Source organism: Onychostoma macrolepis, chromosome 04, assembly GCF_012432095.1.
Source record: "Onychostoma macrolepis isolate SWU-2019 chromosome 04, ASM1243209v1, whole genome shotgun sequence".
NCBI lineage: Eukaryota > Metazoa > Chordata > Actinopteri > Cypriniformes > Cyprinidae > Onychostoma > Onychostoma macrolepis.
The window spans coordinates 33,401,279-33,417,690 of NC_081158.1; the positions used below are offsets into that span (position 1 = coordinate 33,401,279).

Consider the following 16,412-nt stretch of genomic DNA (forward strand, 5'->3'; position numbering starts at 1 on the left):
CTATTTGGTTCATTAGTTAGATGCATTCTGTTGTTCGATATATTATTCTATTTCTGTGGTTATGGCGTTGAAAGTAGACTTATGTGGGGGTAGTTTGTGGGTGCGGGGTATCTTCTCATATTACACTCTTTCCCGCGACAAAACCCTCAGTCGCGCCAAAACCCCACCTGTGTCACTCACCTTTGTTCCTGCCTGAGCTTGTCATTACAATCTGTCAGGAGACACTCGGCAATTATTTAATGTCAATTAATCACCTCTGATGATTAATTATGTCCCCGCTGAGTTACAACGGCGCCTTAAAAACTTCAGGCGCGCCTGTTACAACCGCAGAAGCAGATCAATGAAGAGCGCGCCTACTGCCCCGCCAACAACCCCCACAAGCTCTGGTCAGAACGCGTCTCTGATTGGCTACAACGGTCGCTCTGAGTCATTTCCTCCTCGCTCGGCCAATCACCGTCGATATATTTGCATAGCGGCGACGTGATTGGCTAAGACTTTGGTTACTCTTCAGAGCGCCAGAAAACAAGCTTTAGCGGGTGATTCTTAGTCGCCTGACCAGCGGTGCGACTGAAATAAGAAGATTACTAGTTCAGATCTTCTTATTTAGAATGAAAATTATGTTCATTTAAGGAGGATCACCTTTGCAAAGGATTTATTTACGTCTTTAGGATTTTTCTATTCCAAGGACGGAACTTTAAGGTAAGAATATAAGGTTAAATCTTCTATCTGACTTGCATGATCTAATATAAACAAAAAAAATAATGTAAATTAATCTCCATAAACTTAAGTTTGACTTTGACTGGCAGACATTTTTACCAGTATTCAAATAATCAGAAAAAGAGAGGGTTTTTAATATCATAAGCATGCTGCTGAGCTCCTACCGTATAATGTAAAATAAAATACTGTGACAATCATATCAATATAAATTACTTAAAAAGTTTAATCATCATGTTTTTTATTCTGAGAATCTGATTGGTTTGGTTACCAGGCAACTGGTGAAGATATTTGCGCCAAAATCTTGCCACCATCATCAGATCTCAGATCACTTTTTAAGAGCGCGATTATTAGTCATAAGTCATATGATTCTTGCTTAATACCTTGTGATATTATGTAATATAACACCCAAGATAATAGCGTAGTGTTTTTTTACTAGAAGTATTTTAATAACGTTTGGCAACATGTTATAATAACTTAATTAGTAAGTAACAAACATATCATTAATGCTTTACACATCAGTTTATTTATATTCAGATATGTAATTTATGCAGATATATACTATATAAGCAAAAACTTTTGGTATTATATGTTAACAATGCAGAAGTTAATATTAACAGTGTCATTCATATGTAATAATAACATAATTCGTAATAATAATAATTAATTTTACTAGTAGCTTAAATGTGCTAGTTTTGACTAATTCATTTTTCTTTTTTTAGATGGAGATGAAGTGTTTAACTTTAAAAGATTTGCTTAGTGTGAGGACGCTAGTGAATAAGACAGGCTCAGATGATACTGGCAACAAGAATGACCAAAAAGTAAGAGATCTAAATGTAATAAAGCATTATTATATGATAATGCATCTCTTGCATCATTAGATGTTTAACGCATACCCTGATTTCAGGAGAACATCTGCATGGACAGAAGGAAAATGACCCCACTGAAGTGTGAGTCTGTGAATGGACATAGGAGAGTTTCCAGCCCAGATATCACCCAAATAACCCCCATCAAACACACAGAGAGGGTCCATCCGGACCCCTGGACCCCAACAGCCAACCTGAAAATGCTGATCAGCGCCGCCAGCCCAGATATCCGTGACAGAGAGATGAAGAAAACCCTCTTCAGACCCATTGAAAATGAAGAGAAGGCTATAGAGGAGGATGAAGAGGAAGAGCTCGACGACTCGTGTCAGGTATCAAAAGAAGAAGTCTAAATCAGTGTAATGTTTGGAAACTTAAGGCACTTTTAGCAACAGCTTAGAACATGCATTTCACCTTAAATATGTTCAGTGTCTTAATATGTTCGATAGTTTTAGCTGGTTTTATCTCTCTTTATTGCAGTATGAAGCGTTAGACGATTCTGAGAGGAGACCCAGCCGTAAACAGAAGAGTTTGGGACTTTTGTGTCAGAAATTTCTGGCCTTGTACCCTGATTACCCAGAAACCTCTGAAAGTATCAATATTTCTCTGGATGAGGTGGCCACACGCTTGGGTAAGAGAAAATAACTCATCATAATCAAATCCCTTATTTCTTCATAAAATACAATGTAATGACTAGTGGTTCAATATGGCACAAACACACACACATATATATATATATATATATATATATATATATATATAATATCACGCTATTTGATTTAAAGATAGTAAAAACATGCATAACAATTGCTAAAATTATATATATTTACATAGTGTTTTAGAAATTAGAAATAAATTATTTGAAAGTGAATTGCATGATAAAATAATTATAAAAAACAGATTTATTTTTTATTTTAAGGCAACTTGATTCTGTAATCCTATTATAGAATTTTTCACAAATAAATATGTGTTTGCTGAATGCTGACGGTAGATGAGAAACTATTATAGCGTTAACCAATCTATTACTAATAAAAGAAAAGCAAACACTCTTTTTTTTATTTCATTATTATAATTTTTTTGTATACAGTTTGCTTTCTTTCAGTTCTAATAATTATTAGACAGAACTGTTAAACAGACATTAAACTAATGAAAACAGCGAATTAATTATATGGGAAAAATAACCTGAACTTGATCAAATAAATCTGTAAAAAAAGAAACAGATTTTTGCTTTGGAGGGCAACTTCTTGATTCTGTCATTTATTAAATTATTAATACAATAATTATTCAAATAAAAATTAATAAAATTAGAAATAAATGCAGAGAACTGCATGAAAAAATAAGTAGAACTTTATTTTTTTTTTTAAATCATTACAGATTTATGTATTTATTTTTTAATAGTATTTACAAAATTAGTAACAAATTATTTGAAAGTGAATCACATGAAAAATTTGAATTAGATTTTTTTTTTTTAAATCTGAAAAATAAACAGATACATACTTTAGATGGCAACTTCAATAATAGAAAAGCAAACACTATTTTTTAGTTCTGTGTAATAATTTATTAATTCGTTAAACTAATGAAGATGGAAAATGTAAAAAATAATCTGAACTTGATCAAATAAATCTAAAAAATAAACACAATTACACTTCAGATGGCAACTTCTTGATTCTGTAATCAATGATAGTATTTTTTACAAATAAATATGTGTTTGCTGAATGCTGACGGTAGATGAGAAAGTATTATAGTGAATACCAGTCTATTACTGATAATAGAAAAGCAAACACTATAATGTTTTTTCATAAACCGTTTACTTTCTTTAACAGTTCTCATGCACAAAATAAAAGTGCTTCCGTAACATCAGCCAAACTAAAAATGCTGTTAATTAAAAATTGCGAAATGTCCACAAGTAGTGACGGTCTCTGTGACGCAGGCGTTGAGAGGCGACGGATCTACGACATTGTGAACGTGCTGGAGTCTCTGATGCTGGTGAGCAGAATGGCTAAGAACCTGTACGTGTGGCACGGACGCTCAGCGCTGCCACAGACCCTGCAGGATCTCCATCAGGCGGGTCGAGAGCAGGGCTACCATCTGCAGATGGACCAGAGAGAAGGAAGCAGCCTGCATGCCACCCACCACATGCAAAACATGCATGGTATGACACACAAATATTCCTGTTCACACTTTTTTTGTAAAACTTTTCGTTATGCATTGCAAAAACAGATTTAAAAACCCGTCTGCCTTGGTTGCATGATCCATATACTGTCATTTGAATGATTCACTATATTGCACAAACAGTTTACATTAAAACCATTGTGACGGTTGCCCCATTAACACCATTATTAGTGGCTCACCCATGTGCTCCATTAATCGGTCACCCGTTAACAGCGTCTCGGGCTTCACAACACTGGTTACCAGGTCTTTGTGTTGATTCTTTGGGACTCTTTGTTGTAAGTGTGCCACACTCTCACAGACAGGCCGAGGAGGGAAGCTGCAGGTTTAGACATGTTTCTGTTTGCTGAGCTCTTGTAGCAGTGATTTGATTAAATCACATCACCGTTGACCTTTGTTTGGAGAAACATGTCTCAAAAAAGCTGACATGGGTTTAGAATATATAGTAATATTATTACAAATAAATCTTAATTTAAATTAATGAATTCAGGTTATTATACTTAATAGAGTTATTATATTTAACTTAAAACCAAAACAATAACCATAACATCTTTACTTGAAATAAACTTTAACTGAAATAATACATTAAAAAAATATAGATGCCAAAGCAGCATTTCTAATTTAACTTTAATTTTGTAATTTAACTAAAATAACACAAAAAAATGAATAAAACCTATATAGACTTATACATTTTTTAAATATATATATATATATATATATATATATATATATATATATATATATTAAACTGACAAAACACAACAAAATTACTCAAATTAAAAAAGAAAACAAAATCTAAAAATGAATTCAAATTTTAATAAAATAATATCATAACAGTAGTAACAGTCTTGTGCTTTTTTTTCTATCGGATCCACAAACTTAGAAATTATGGTGAATATTTTTGTTAATTCTGACAGCTACAGTATTTTTGTGTTAACAAAACAAATGTTTACCAAAAAAGCTCTAGTATATAATTTTCCATGCTTCAACTGATTTTTAAAATGCACATTAGAAAATATGGATGCTGTTTGAAATTTCTGGTGTCTTTTGCTTCCAAAATGATCTGATGATGAAAGAAAATCCCCTTATGACTTTAGCCCCAGTCATTCTGTTAAATTATTTAGTATAATGCAGATAAACTTTATAATTGTCCAAGGCAAGTGATTTTAATACACTCAGATGTCTCAAATCTTTATCTGTTTGTATATTTGTTTGCTCAGTAGCCAAGTGTTTAATTTCTCTAGATTTAAGCATTTAAATGAATCTCTTTGTGTTTCCTGAGTTTGATGTCTTGATAAAGAAATGAAGCTTCCTGCTGTCCTCGTCTGGATCCTCTGATGTGGTTATTGTGTTTGCTGGCTTCTTGTCCCATGTGGCCGCTGTCGCCAAGCAACGACTTTCCTTTCTAACAAAAGCTTATTACCGTCCCGTCATGAGGGCAGGAGTCACTCGACCAGCCAATTCACCGAGCAATCATGCCATTCCTCATATCCACTAACTCTGATTTTCTGCTGCCAGTCACCTCCAATTTATTCACTCATCCTTTATTCATGTCTTCCTTCGTCTTTTTTAGTGCCACATAGAGCAGGGCGATATGGCAAAAAAATCAAATCTCTATTTTTTTTCTAACTTGAAATCGTAACTACAACATGATTCAAGTAGCATGACTTTTTCTTTGTTAACAATCTAGTTAAAGACTAAGTGCACCACACATGAACTTGTCAACATGATGTAAATGTTAAACAAATCACTCGTTAAATATCGTTGCAGAAAAGATGCATGAACTACAACTACGTCTTGTACAAACTTGTCTTATACAGTACATATTATATGTTCAGAAATAATACGAGTAAAATGCTTTAAAAATCTCAAAATTCAAGGTAATTCAAATTCAAAATGACTGAAGGTATAGCACCAGTATTATTAACAATAAATGTTCTGTAAAAACAATGCACAGCAAGCAGCTTTCAGTCTGTCACCATGATGCAAACATGAAATATCAGTCATATAGTAGTTACAAGGTTTTTTATTCGCTTGCGCTGCTTTTCCATTGTTTTTTTCTATGTAAATATGGACGCGTTTGACTGTTGCGCTCGCGTCTCATGCATAAAACGCCATTGTAAAAACACGACGCTCAAGTTAAAAGAAGTTCCTAGTGATATGTGAGCGGTTAATCACGAACTAATTCTAACATTTGGTAATACTTCTAGTTATTAAATTTGAATTAATCGATAAAATTGGAAGAAAAAAATTCCCAGCCCTAGCGCTGAAAAAGCATAATTCCTCGACTTATCAAAAAATATTTTTAACTGTATCTTCAGTTGCTGTATAATTCTACAAAGAACTTTATTTTAAAGACTAATGCATTAATGCCTGGAATGACAGCTTTGACATGTTTTACAGTGTTGTAAGCATGGTTTATCTCTCTCGTACAGCAGCCTCCAGCAGACGAAAGGATAAATCGCTCCGTATCATGAGCCAGAAGTTTGTCATGCTGTTTCTGGTGTCCAAAACACAGACCGTTACCCTCGATATGGCTGCTAAGATTTTGATCGAAGAGGGTCAGGATGAGTCCAGCCACAGCAAGTATAAAAGTAAGACCATTTTAAAGTTAAAAATAATATGCATTTCGTTATTGATTAAATGTAGCTCACTATCTTTTTTGTGTTTGTTTAGCTAAGGTGCGACGTTTGTATGATATCGCTAATGTCCTGACCAGCCTGAATCTGATCAAGAAACTTCACGTGCGAGAGGAAAAGAGTCGTAAACCTGTCTTCAAATGGATCGGACCCGCCGATTTCCACAGCAGCAGCGGTACGTCTTGTTTAACCCTTTAAGACCTGAGGGTAAAATATTTTATTTATTTGACTGTAAAATTATAACAGAATGTGTTATTTTCAAGTGCAAGGTGTCATTTATTTCAGAAAACAGATGGCTTTCAAAAAATGTAAGCTATTGACCATTAATGTTGTTTGGTGAGTTTGTGAACAGAATTTAAATAGACCAACAAAAAAAAAAAAACAGGAATACATTTTTGGATTTTTATTTAGAAGGGAAAAAAAAGAGAAAAATCATGATCGAAAGAATCCAACACTTCATACTAGGGATGTGCGATATATATTGTTTGCGATAATATCGTAATTGTTGTTTTAACGATTTGACATTATCGAGTATTTTGCAAAAACCATTCAAAACACCCCTACAGAGTGCATTGCGTGAAGTCTAGACTAGTGAGTACGTTCTTTCACTGCATGATTCAGTCTATTAAAATACATTTAGAATGATCACAAATTCGAGACATAGGGACAGAAAATGTATATATTTATACCACTTCATATAGTTAATCAATTTCACACAAAGTGAAATTCACACCGTTTTTCTCCGAAAATTACCATGATTACAAATGTGATATCGACAACAGTTGAATAAACAAGAAGTTAATTAAGAGACTTATGTTTTAGACACCATATTGCCTGTTTTTCCTCTATTTCGCCAACAAAAGTAATTCCAAACACAGCCACAGCACTGTTTTGCGTCTCTGAGCAACATGAATTCCTGAATGAATCACCTGTTTAAATGATTTGATTCAATCGCAATGACTCACTTATTACCATTGACTTGCTGCCACCTACTGACGGTTTTAACTTCACATTTAAAATATCTTTTTATTATTTATATAATTTCAAATATTAGTGTTCAACGTTTTAATGTTATATATATTAAAACAGTATTTATTTATGCATGTGTAACTGCAGGTTAAATGCATTCATTAAACAGCGTGTAAACACATCTAAAAGCCACTTCAGATGCAGCTTCTGTGTTTCCTCTGCATTGCAAAGATGAATTTTCTTGATACTGATTTCATTTGTTTGGTAACAGCCCAAATGTGACCCTGGACCACAATTTTTCAAAATTGAGATTCATACATCATCTGAAAGCTGAATAAATAACATTTCCATTGATGTATGGTTTGTTAGGATCTGACAATATTTGGCTGAGATACAACTATTCGAAAATCTGGAATCTGAGGGTGCAAAAAAATCTAAATATTGAGAAAATCTCCTTTAAAGTTGTCCAAATGAAGTTCTTAGCAATGCATATTACTGATGAAAAATTAAGTTTTGATACATTTATGGTAAGAAATTTACAAAATATCTTCATGGAACATGATCTTTACTTAATATCCTAATGATTTTTGGCATAAAAGAAAATTGCATAATTCTGACCCATACAGTGTATTTTTGGCTATTGCTACAAATATTCCCCAGCGCCTTAAGACTGGTTTTGTGGTCCAGGGTCACAAATGTCTTATTATTCTAATCCACTGATTAAATGTAAGAATCTGACTCAAAAGATAATGCACACTTTTAGAAAAAAAAAAAGGCTTTATAAAGGTAAAAAATATCCTTAAAAGGTAAAAATCAATTTAAACTTACTGAAAAACATTAATTTCTATCAGTGTAAACTGATCACCACACAGAATATGCAGAATATCAAAAACTTTAGGAGTCAGTTTAAGATACCAGCACAATAACACACTTACCAAAATATCGTCTAATTATCATTATCGATAAAATCCTAGAAAATATTAAGATATTATTTGTCAGTATCGCACACCTCTACTTCATACTTGAAAATTCAACTATATAACATATATATATACACACACACAAGTCTTTTTGTGGGACTGGGTTGCACAGTTTTCATTCAGCAGGCTTTTTTGTTCATTTGACGGCGCCGACACAGTCGGTTTAAAAGGGTTAAACACTTGAAAATTGCTTTTAGTCTCTTCAGTGTGATTATTTGTTGCATGTCTTTTAGATTCAGATGATTTGAGAGTCTCAGCAGCTCAGATCAGCACCACTGGGGAACGACGGGAGAAGATGACGCGTCACTCCTCCTTTCAGGTCATTCCTGCACCTCCTGTCAATCAAAGGCGAATAAGCTCCGCCCCCAGCACACCTCACAGACCTTCTACAGGTGAGAGCTGAGCTAGACACTTTCCATAATGTTAGAGTGTCATTTACCTTTATAGGAACTGTAGTTTAGGCAACGTTTCTTGTGTTTGTGTTTTCAGACGAGCCGGTGGATTATTCTAGGAAGAGTGTGAACACCAGCGCAGTGTGTCGACTGCGGTTTGGAGACAGGTGAGTGCACCTGTATAGAATTTGTATTTGAAGAAATGTACACATTTCAAACTTTAGCTGTTTACAAACACTGGGTAAAGATCTAGGCTGAAAGGTTGTGGGTTCGAACGCGAAGCATAACCATTGTGCCCTTGATTACTAACAATGTTAATCAGTGTTATTTATATACTACACTGAAAAGAAATGTAGAAAAAAAAATTCACTCAGAAATTGCTAGTAAATTTCACAAAAAAATACAAAGAAATGGCGAGTTAACACTGAATTAAACACAATTTTCAAGTAGAAAAACTAGTATTTTCTTATTAAATGTCCTCCAATAATGGTTTTATTTACAACTTTGAAAATTAATTTTTACAGTGCATTGTAGTATTTATAATACTATTTTAAATTAGGTTTTATTTTTAGATTTCCAGTTTTCATTTCAATTCTGTTGTGCTTTTGTCATTTTTATTTATTTATTTATTTGTATCTCTATTTAGCATTAATTTATTATGTCAGTTTTAGTCATTTTAGTACTTAAACTTACTAATTTGAAAATTTCCAAAAATAATAGTATAAATGTTTTGTAGTATTTATAATAACATTTTGAATTAGCTTTTATTTTTAGATTTTCAGTTTTAATTTTTGTTAGATTTTTTTCTTATTATAACAAGAATATTTTGAATTAGCTTTTTGGGGGGGAATTTTCAGATTTCGTTTCGATTTTAATTTGATTTTCACAAATTTTGTCACTCTTATTTAGAATATATTAATATTTTGAATCAGCTTTCATTTTTTTATTTTCTATTTTAATTTTACTTCGATTTTTAGTAATTTTGCCGTTCTTATTAGAATATATTAATATTTTGAATTTTCATTTTTAGATTTTCAGTTTTCATTTAAATTTTTATTAGTTTTTTTTTTCATATCTCAAGCTTTATTAGTTTTTTGTGTGTGTGTGAGTGCCTTAACTTAAACTTATATATTTCATTTAGTTGTCATTGCAACATCTAGCACTTATATTTTATTTCAGCTTTATTTCAATTAAGCAAAGCTATATTTAGTTTCAATTAACAACAACAGCACTGATCACTAACTACTGTGTTCTGTACAGTTGTATTGTTCAGCCCAGTGGAAGTCCTGTAGTGTCGTCTACTGGACTGGCGTCACTAGCAGTCCCTCTTCAGGCTGACGTGCCGTATGCATCACTGCCCGTTTCTGCCCAGTTCGCTCCTCACTCGTTAGCGTACCTGCCCGGTCTGCCACAAACACCCCTGCTCATGGTGTACAGCGGACACGTGCCAGACACCATCACCCAGAGGTCACCTGTCTCAGGCCACAGGGAGGGACATCTGAAGAAGAGAGAGAGACAAGAGGAAGAGGATGTTGATCAGGCAGCTAAACGAAGCAAACGCTCTGCTTCCATAGAAAGTGAAATGGTGGGTGTTATGAGTCAGATTAAAACTGTATGCATATACGTATTTTAGCATATCACTGTGGGTAATTTTTGGTCAAATGTTTCAATTTATTTAATAACATTTTATTTGTAAAGCACCTTTCATACACAAAATGCAGCTCAGAATATAAAAAATTAAAATCCATAAATAAAATAAGACAATAAGCAAAGACAAAAATTTAAGGAAAGATTAATACAAAAAAATACTATTATAAAGGTGCTATACAAATAAAATATGTTTTAAACTGAAGTATCTGAAATAAAATCACACGGAACATTTTAAATTATATAATTACAAATGTTATATATCTTTACGTTAATGTAAATTAAAATACATTTGTAATTATAAAAACATAGCTTAACAAAAATAAGACAAAGACAAAAAAATTCTTTGTCTTAAAAATATATATATATTATTGAGCATGATATGAATTGTTGAGTATATATGAAGATAGATTTTACCATGGTGAAATCACTGTAATACACAGCCTTGAGGGGCTTATTGGTTTTATAATGGCGGCATCTGCAATATTATAAACTGTCATTATGAAACCTGTAATTTGATCTCTGGCTTTTGTGAATGTCTCACAGGGTGAGACTGAGAGTCTGAGCTCCAGCGCCAGAAGGTCTCCAATCTGCTCTCGAGAAGGTTCCCCGTGGGACGAGGGCTCGTTTGGGCCGATGAATGAGGAAGATGCTGGAGCACCTGGCCCTAAAGACCCCCTGCTGTCCTCTCATTACCTCTATGTTCCCAACACAGCAGGTACACAAAAACCTGAGCAGTGAATGTCATTGAGTACGTTTGCATGCGCACGAATAATGCGATTATTTCCAATAATCAGAGTAAGGACTTAATCACATTATGATGTTTACTTGTCAAGAGCAAAGCTCTTCACTTCGTTTACATGCAATTTCCATTATTCGTATTATTCGCTAAGAATTGTGGTTATTTTTTACCGCCATTATTCACATGTGCTACTGCAGAAAGAGTATAGGTGTGTTACATGGCCACTGTTTTAATTATGATGCAGTTTCATTTTTTATTTACTGAATGCTTCAAGTGCAGTTAATTATTTGTACAGCTATTCGTGCAAACAGACGGCGGTGTTGTTAAAGCCATGCTCTTTTGTTTGCCGTCAAACGGTTAAGCACTGCTGTGTGTATACTGTCGCAAAATGCAGTGAAAAGTCCTACAAGACGATAATACTGTGATTAAGGTGGTGAACATGTCTATACTGCACTTCAATAATGTGACTAAAATAGGAATGCTCCACGTCATAATTCGATATGCATTTACTTCGAATATGACTTTAGCCGGATTAAGGTAATCAAAAATCTCTGTTTACATGGCAGATTCTTAATCAGAGTATTGTCTTAATCATGTTAAAATCTGAATATTTTGTGCATGTATTTCTGATTACACTCATTTTAATGATTCTAAATTCTGTAGGTCTGAACGGTTTGAACTTCCTCATGCCAGCGGGACACACACAGGGTGGCGTGCCAGCTGTAGCTATGCCGTATTTTTTGGTGCATTCGCCGCTCATCGCGGGTGCAGCGCCCACCTCTGGCGCTGAGGGGGCTGCCAGCAGCGGTCTGAGTTTCAGCGTGCCCACCATGTTGTCACCAGCTCGCTTTGTGATGGCAGGAGGGGCGTTTGGTGTGGCAGAAACACTGAACAGCCCTGAGCATCATGGGCACAGACTACCAGCAGCCACACTCTCGCCACAGGGACCACGAGCACAAGAAAGCCCTCAGCCAGCGCAAACACAGGTCAGTTTACTGCATACTGCTCTTTAGAGATGCACTGAATATCCGGTTTCAGTCTGCAACAGGTAAAAATGTCAGTTTCTCACTTTTAATGACTAGATGAACTTAATGTCGTTTCCCAGTTAATGTTCTCAGAATTTTCTGGCAAGGTTCTCTCAAAGTTACTTGATGGAATCTTCAAATTTATCTGGTCTTTAATAATATTCTCAAAACATTAGCACAAATTTTTATTTTTGCATCATTCATGGAATGTTTTTTAGTTGGATGTTCATCTTACGTTTTTCAAATGTAACATCTTGTTTTAGAATGTTCAGAGAACATACAAAAGTAACATTCTCATAATGTTTGCAAAATGACACAATGGAATGTTCCTTAACATTCTCATTCTCAACATTTAAAAAAACAAAAAGCACACTTTGAACATTTAGAGAACATTCAGAAATAACATTAATGGAAATAACTTCTTCGAAAATGTTTTTGGTAGTTTGATTTCAGTTGATGCATGAACAAAACTTCACAAAAATTATTTGCAGCACACATGACAACTAATAATCGCAATTATTTTTATATGAAACAAAATCTCATCTTTTAAATTTTGCAAGTTATATATCGGCATTCAAACAATAAATGTGTTTTTGACACTCTTTAATGTGGCGTGACCAATCACTGTAGCACCTCAGTTCGAGCGCAACATAGACCGATCATCTCTTCCTCTTTAACTACTAGTTAAGCACAAAATAAACATGGATGAGCATCAGGTGTTCAAAGAAACAAAACAACTTACTGAAATGATTAATGTCTCACATAATCTTTGCTCAATCAGTGTTTCAAACGCTGAAAGATGCTGGTCTAAACAATGTCATGCACCATTATGTTTACTTCAAAGTCCATAAACGCAATAGTTAGGAAAAAATAATTCTGCAGAGAAGGATTGTGATAAACACATGCACTATATTACATATTCATTATATTTTTCCTTAACCTGTCATCTTCATTATTTGATGTAAGTTTGAATAAATCTGTCTTGAAAACAAGTTTTTATTACAGCCACAGTTGAAATGTTTATATCTGAACAACGAATTGGAGTAGAAACAAAATTGTATCATTAAAAATTTTAAATAAAACTGCCTTTTGTGCAATTTATATATATGCAAATTAAGTGTTGATTATTAAATAAATCATTATCAAATAAACGTTATTTTCAGTTGTTGACTTTAATTTGTTTTTGTTTTTTTTTAATAAAAACATTTTGGTGCATCATTACTGTTTAAAAAGATAATAATATGCAGTGATAAACATGTGAAATGGTAGTACATTTTATATCGTGTTTCTGACCTTCTCACTTCTGCTATTTCAGACTCCCGTGACACCAAAGGAAGTGGCAGCAGGGTCCAAATCTTTCTTCGAGACGCCTGGAGCCTTTGGGTCTCTCAGCACCCCACCTGCGGCACGCAAAAGAGGCTCCGCCCAGAGGAGGCTGGACATCGGACACACCTCAGCCAATTAAATTAGCCGCTGCATTTGTGTCATTACGTTTTCATGCTTCTGTGGTGCTAGAGTGCCAAAGACAGAAACAGCATTACACCGCAAAATTTGACTTGAAATATTTCCTGTTTAGTAACTAGTGAGCATCAGAATAAGAGAGCAGATACTAGTGTGATATTGGAAATAGTCTGTTACACACACTCCTGTGGCTGTGTTTATGTTTTCCCGCCACCACTTTTGATAGTATTTTGGAGTTCTTTTGACATCCTACCTTATTTTGTGTACCGTTATTATTTATTCAAGTATTCCAGAGGCTAAAATCAACAATCCAGCTTTAGCACTACGTATTTAAAAATGTGAAAATGAATTAAGTCTGGATTGGCTTCTGAGAAAAAAACCACACAGATCTGCTCTACGGCATGTTCACTATCTCACAGGTAAACAGTTTGTAGAAGTGCCATATTGGTGAAGCCGACATGCCTTAGAAATGCATTTGTTACATGATGCCTTCACCACAGAGAATGAATGGATTCTGAGTGCATTTTGGACAAAGAACTAAATAATGGTTGTAATTTTTGACTCTGTTAAAGTTTGAGGTGCTTCGAATAGGAGACAAAGACATACTTGAATGACCAGTGAATATGATCTGCAGTCACTGGAGCAAAGCAGAAATATCACAGTACTGTACTGTTTTGAAACAAAGTATGTTTATGTATGAACTGTTCTTAGACTAGTAATAAATTATTTTTGGAAACATCTGGATTGAATTTTGCACCACAATCCATAGAGCTGTACAGTATTTACAGTTATTTTACTGTACTGTAACTCGTAGCATTGAATATTTTGTATGAATATACATGTTCATTTTTGTATCTGTCAGTGTTTAAATGTCTTTGTTGGATGTTTAAAGCTGCACTGCTGAATCTGTGTGGTGATTTTGTGTTTGTCAAATGTATTTTCAATCATTTTATGTATGGACACAGATGTCATACATGTAATACAAAATAAATATATGTCAAATGTAATATTGTTTGTTAAATCTTGCATTTATTCTCTTGATTTCATGAGCACAGTGCAGAAGGGCTTAATTTTGTGCGAACACAAGATGGCAGCATATACAAAATAAACACTTTCCACGATTCTTAGAAACAAAAGGGGGAAATCTTTCATAATTCGTCCTCTGAGAGTGTGATATTAAAATTAATTATTTATCAGTGCATCTGTATGTCATCCCATTAATTTGCTAATATTTATCTTTAAAGAGATTAAAACAACTTTTTTTTTTTTTTTTTTTTACCTTGAAATATCAGTTTCAGCATGGTATAAACTTCTGTTAGCTTAGAAAGTTTCTGTTTCTTTTTCCAAACGTCTGTTTTGGGACTTTGTACGTTTGGTGAACGGGTACGAAATTCCGCGAAAAGGGCGGATTGCTTTACGGCAAGGGTTCCAGAGTCGCAAAAATAGACAAAAGTGCTTACAGTTGCTTTAAAATAAACACTGCTATAGTAAATGTTGCGCCATATTTATTTATTTATTTTAAGCCTGACTAAACGTCGTTTCGAGGAAAATTGTAAAGATTAAATTTCTCCCTCAGCCACATTTTTGTCCGCGTTAAATAAAATATGGCGGCTAACCTATTGTGTGTCTTTTTTTTCTTTTTCTTTTTTTTGCATTTAAGACCTATGTTTAACAAGAATTACACTTAACTTTAATTCCTATGGTTAAAAAGTTTATTCATCAAATTACTGAGTGTGCGCATTAATAACAGTGAGGCCTCAGCAAAGACCCCTAATTACAAAATGTGTGTGGTCTGTATTATAGTTTTGTATAATTATCTAATCTAGATCAACACAGCATAACGCTTGGCGGCATGTCAATATCCATTAATGCTGTTTACACATAAATACACCTGGCAACCCATTTTATAATCACAATAAACCCCTTATGAATGGCAAACCTGCATCTTGCCATTAACAGACCAGTAAACCTCAGAAAAGACTATTGAGTTCCCAAAAATAATCATGTCTGAGACCAAAATATGACATAAAATGAACAAAACATTGATAGATGAATACCGTAGACTCTGTAAATGTGGTACAAGACAGACTGAATGAGCTGATGACATTCCAGAAGCTCTTTCATGGGTAAAAGAGATAGACACATGCACGGAAACCTAAATAAGCAAATCTTATGTCTTAATTTCTCACACGCGTGCCATTCCTTAGCCTGAGTCCAGTTTGACCATAAAAGGAGGACGGACAGAATGCTACATCTGTTTTTCATTCCCTCTTTCTTTCCAATCTTGTGCCGTTCACTATAAATTCATTCTTTTGGTGTTATGTGCATTCCAGATGAAGAAACTGGAAGAAATTACAGCGTACTTCTGCGCTGCTGTATTATTCACATAAAACAGCAAATTGGGTTTTTAAAATATGAAATTATGCAATGTGCACAGTACATTTTTTTCCTATTGTTTTTTTTTTTCCAGAAATGTTCTGCTTGAAATGTCTTCAAATAAACACTTAGCTTAGTATTCTATGTTTACACAGTGACATTCAATGTCCAAATACTTTATGGGGTCAATGTTGGTCAATTTTATTGATGTCAAAGTGTATCAGCTCCCAAAATGACAAGTGATGCATGCTGGGTAATTACAGGAGCTGATTTCTGAATGAGTCATTCATCAGGCTGCTCTCCCACACATTCTTTTACCATCACACCTCACACATCACAGAATGAAATTGTCCTCAATGCTCAGTTAATTAGTATAATTAATGATGCCTGTCTGTGTGTTATGGCGAAACCGTCAACATTATTCATATCAAATGT

General features: G+C 34.1%; 1 protein-coding gene across 1 annotated transcript; it reads left to right on the top strand.

Annotated features, from left to right (window-relative positions):
- Nucleotides 1–499: 499 nt before the first annotated feature.
- Nucleotides 500–14,593, top strand: e2f7 (E2F transcription factor 7). Its single transcript, XM_058772079.1, has 13 exons — nt 500–699; nt 1,437–1,535; nt 1,622–1,909; nt 2,058–2,208; nt 3,508–3,729; nt 6,182–6,340; nt 6,423–6,560; nt 8,568–8,726; nt 8,824–8,893; nt 9,987–10,311; nt 10,920–11,091; nt 11,779–12,101; nt 13,456–14,593. The coding sequence occupies exons 2-13, from the start codon at nt 1,437–1,439 to the stop codon at nt 13,603–13,605; spliced, it is 2,256 nt and encodes a 751-aa protein (XP_058628062.1). The 5' UTR covers nt 500–699; the 3' UTR covers nt 13,606–14,593.
- Nucleotides 14,594–16,412: the final 1,819 nt, after the last annotated feature.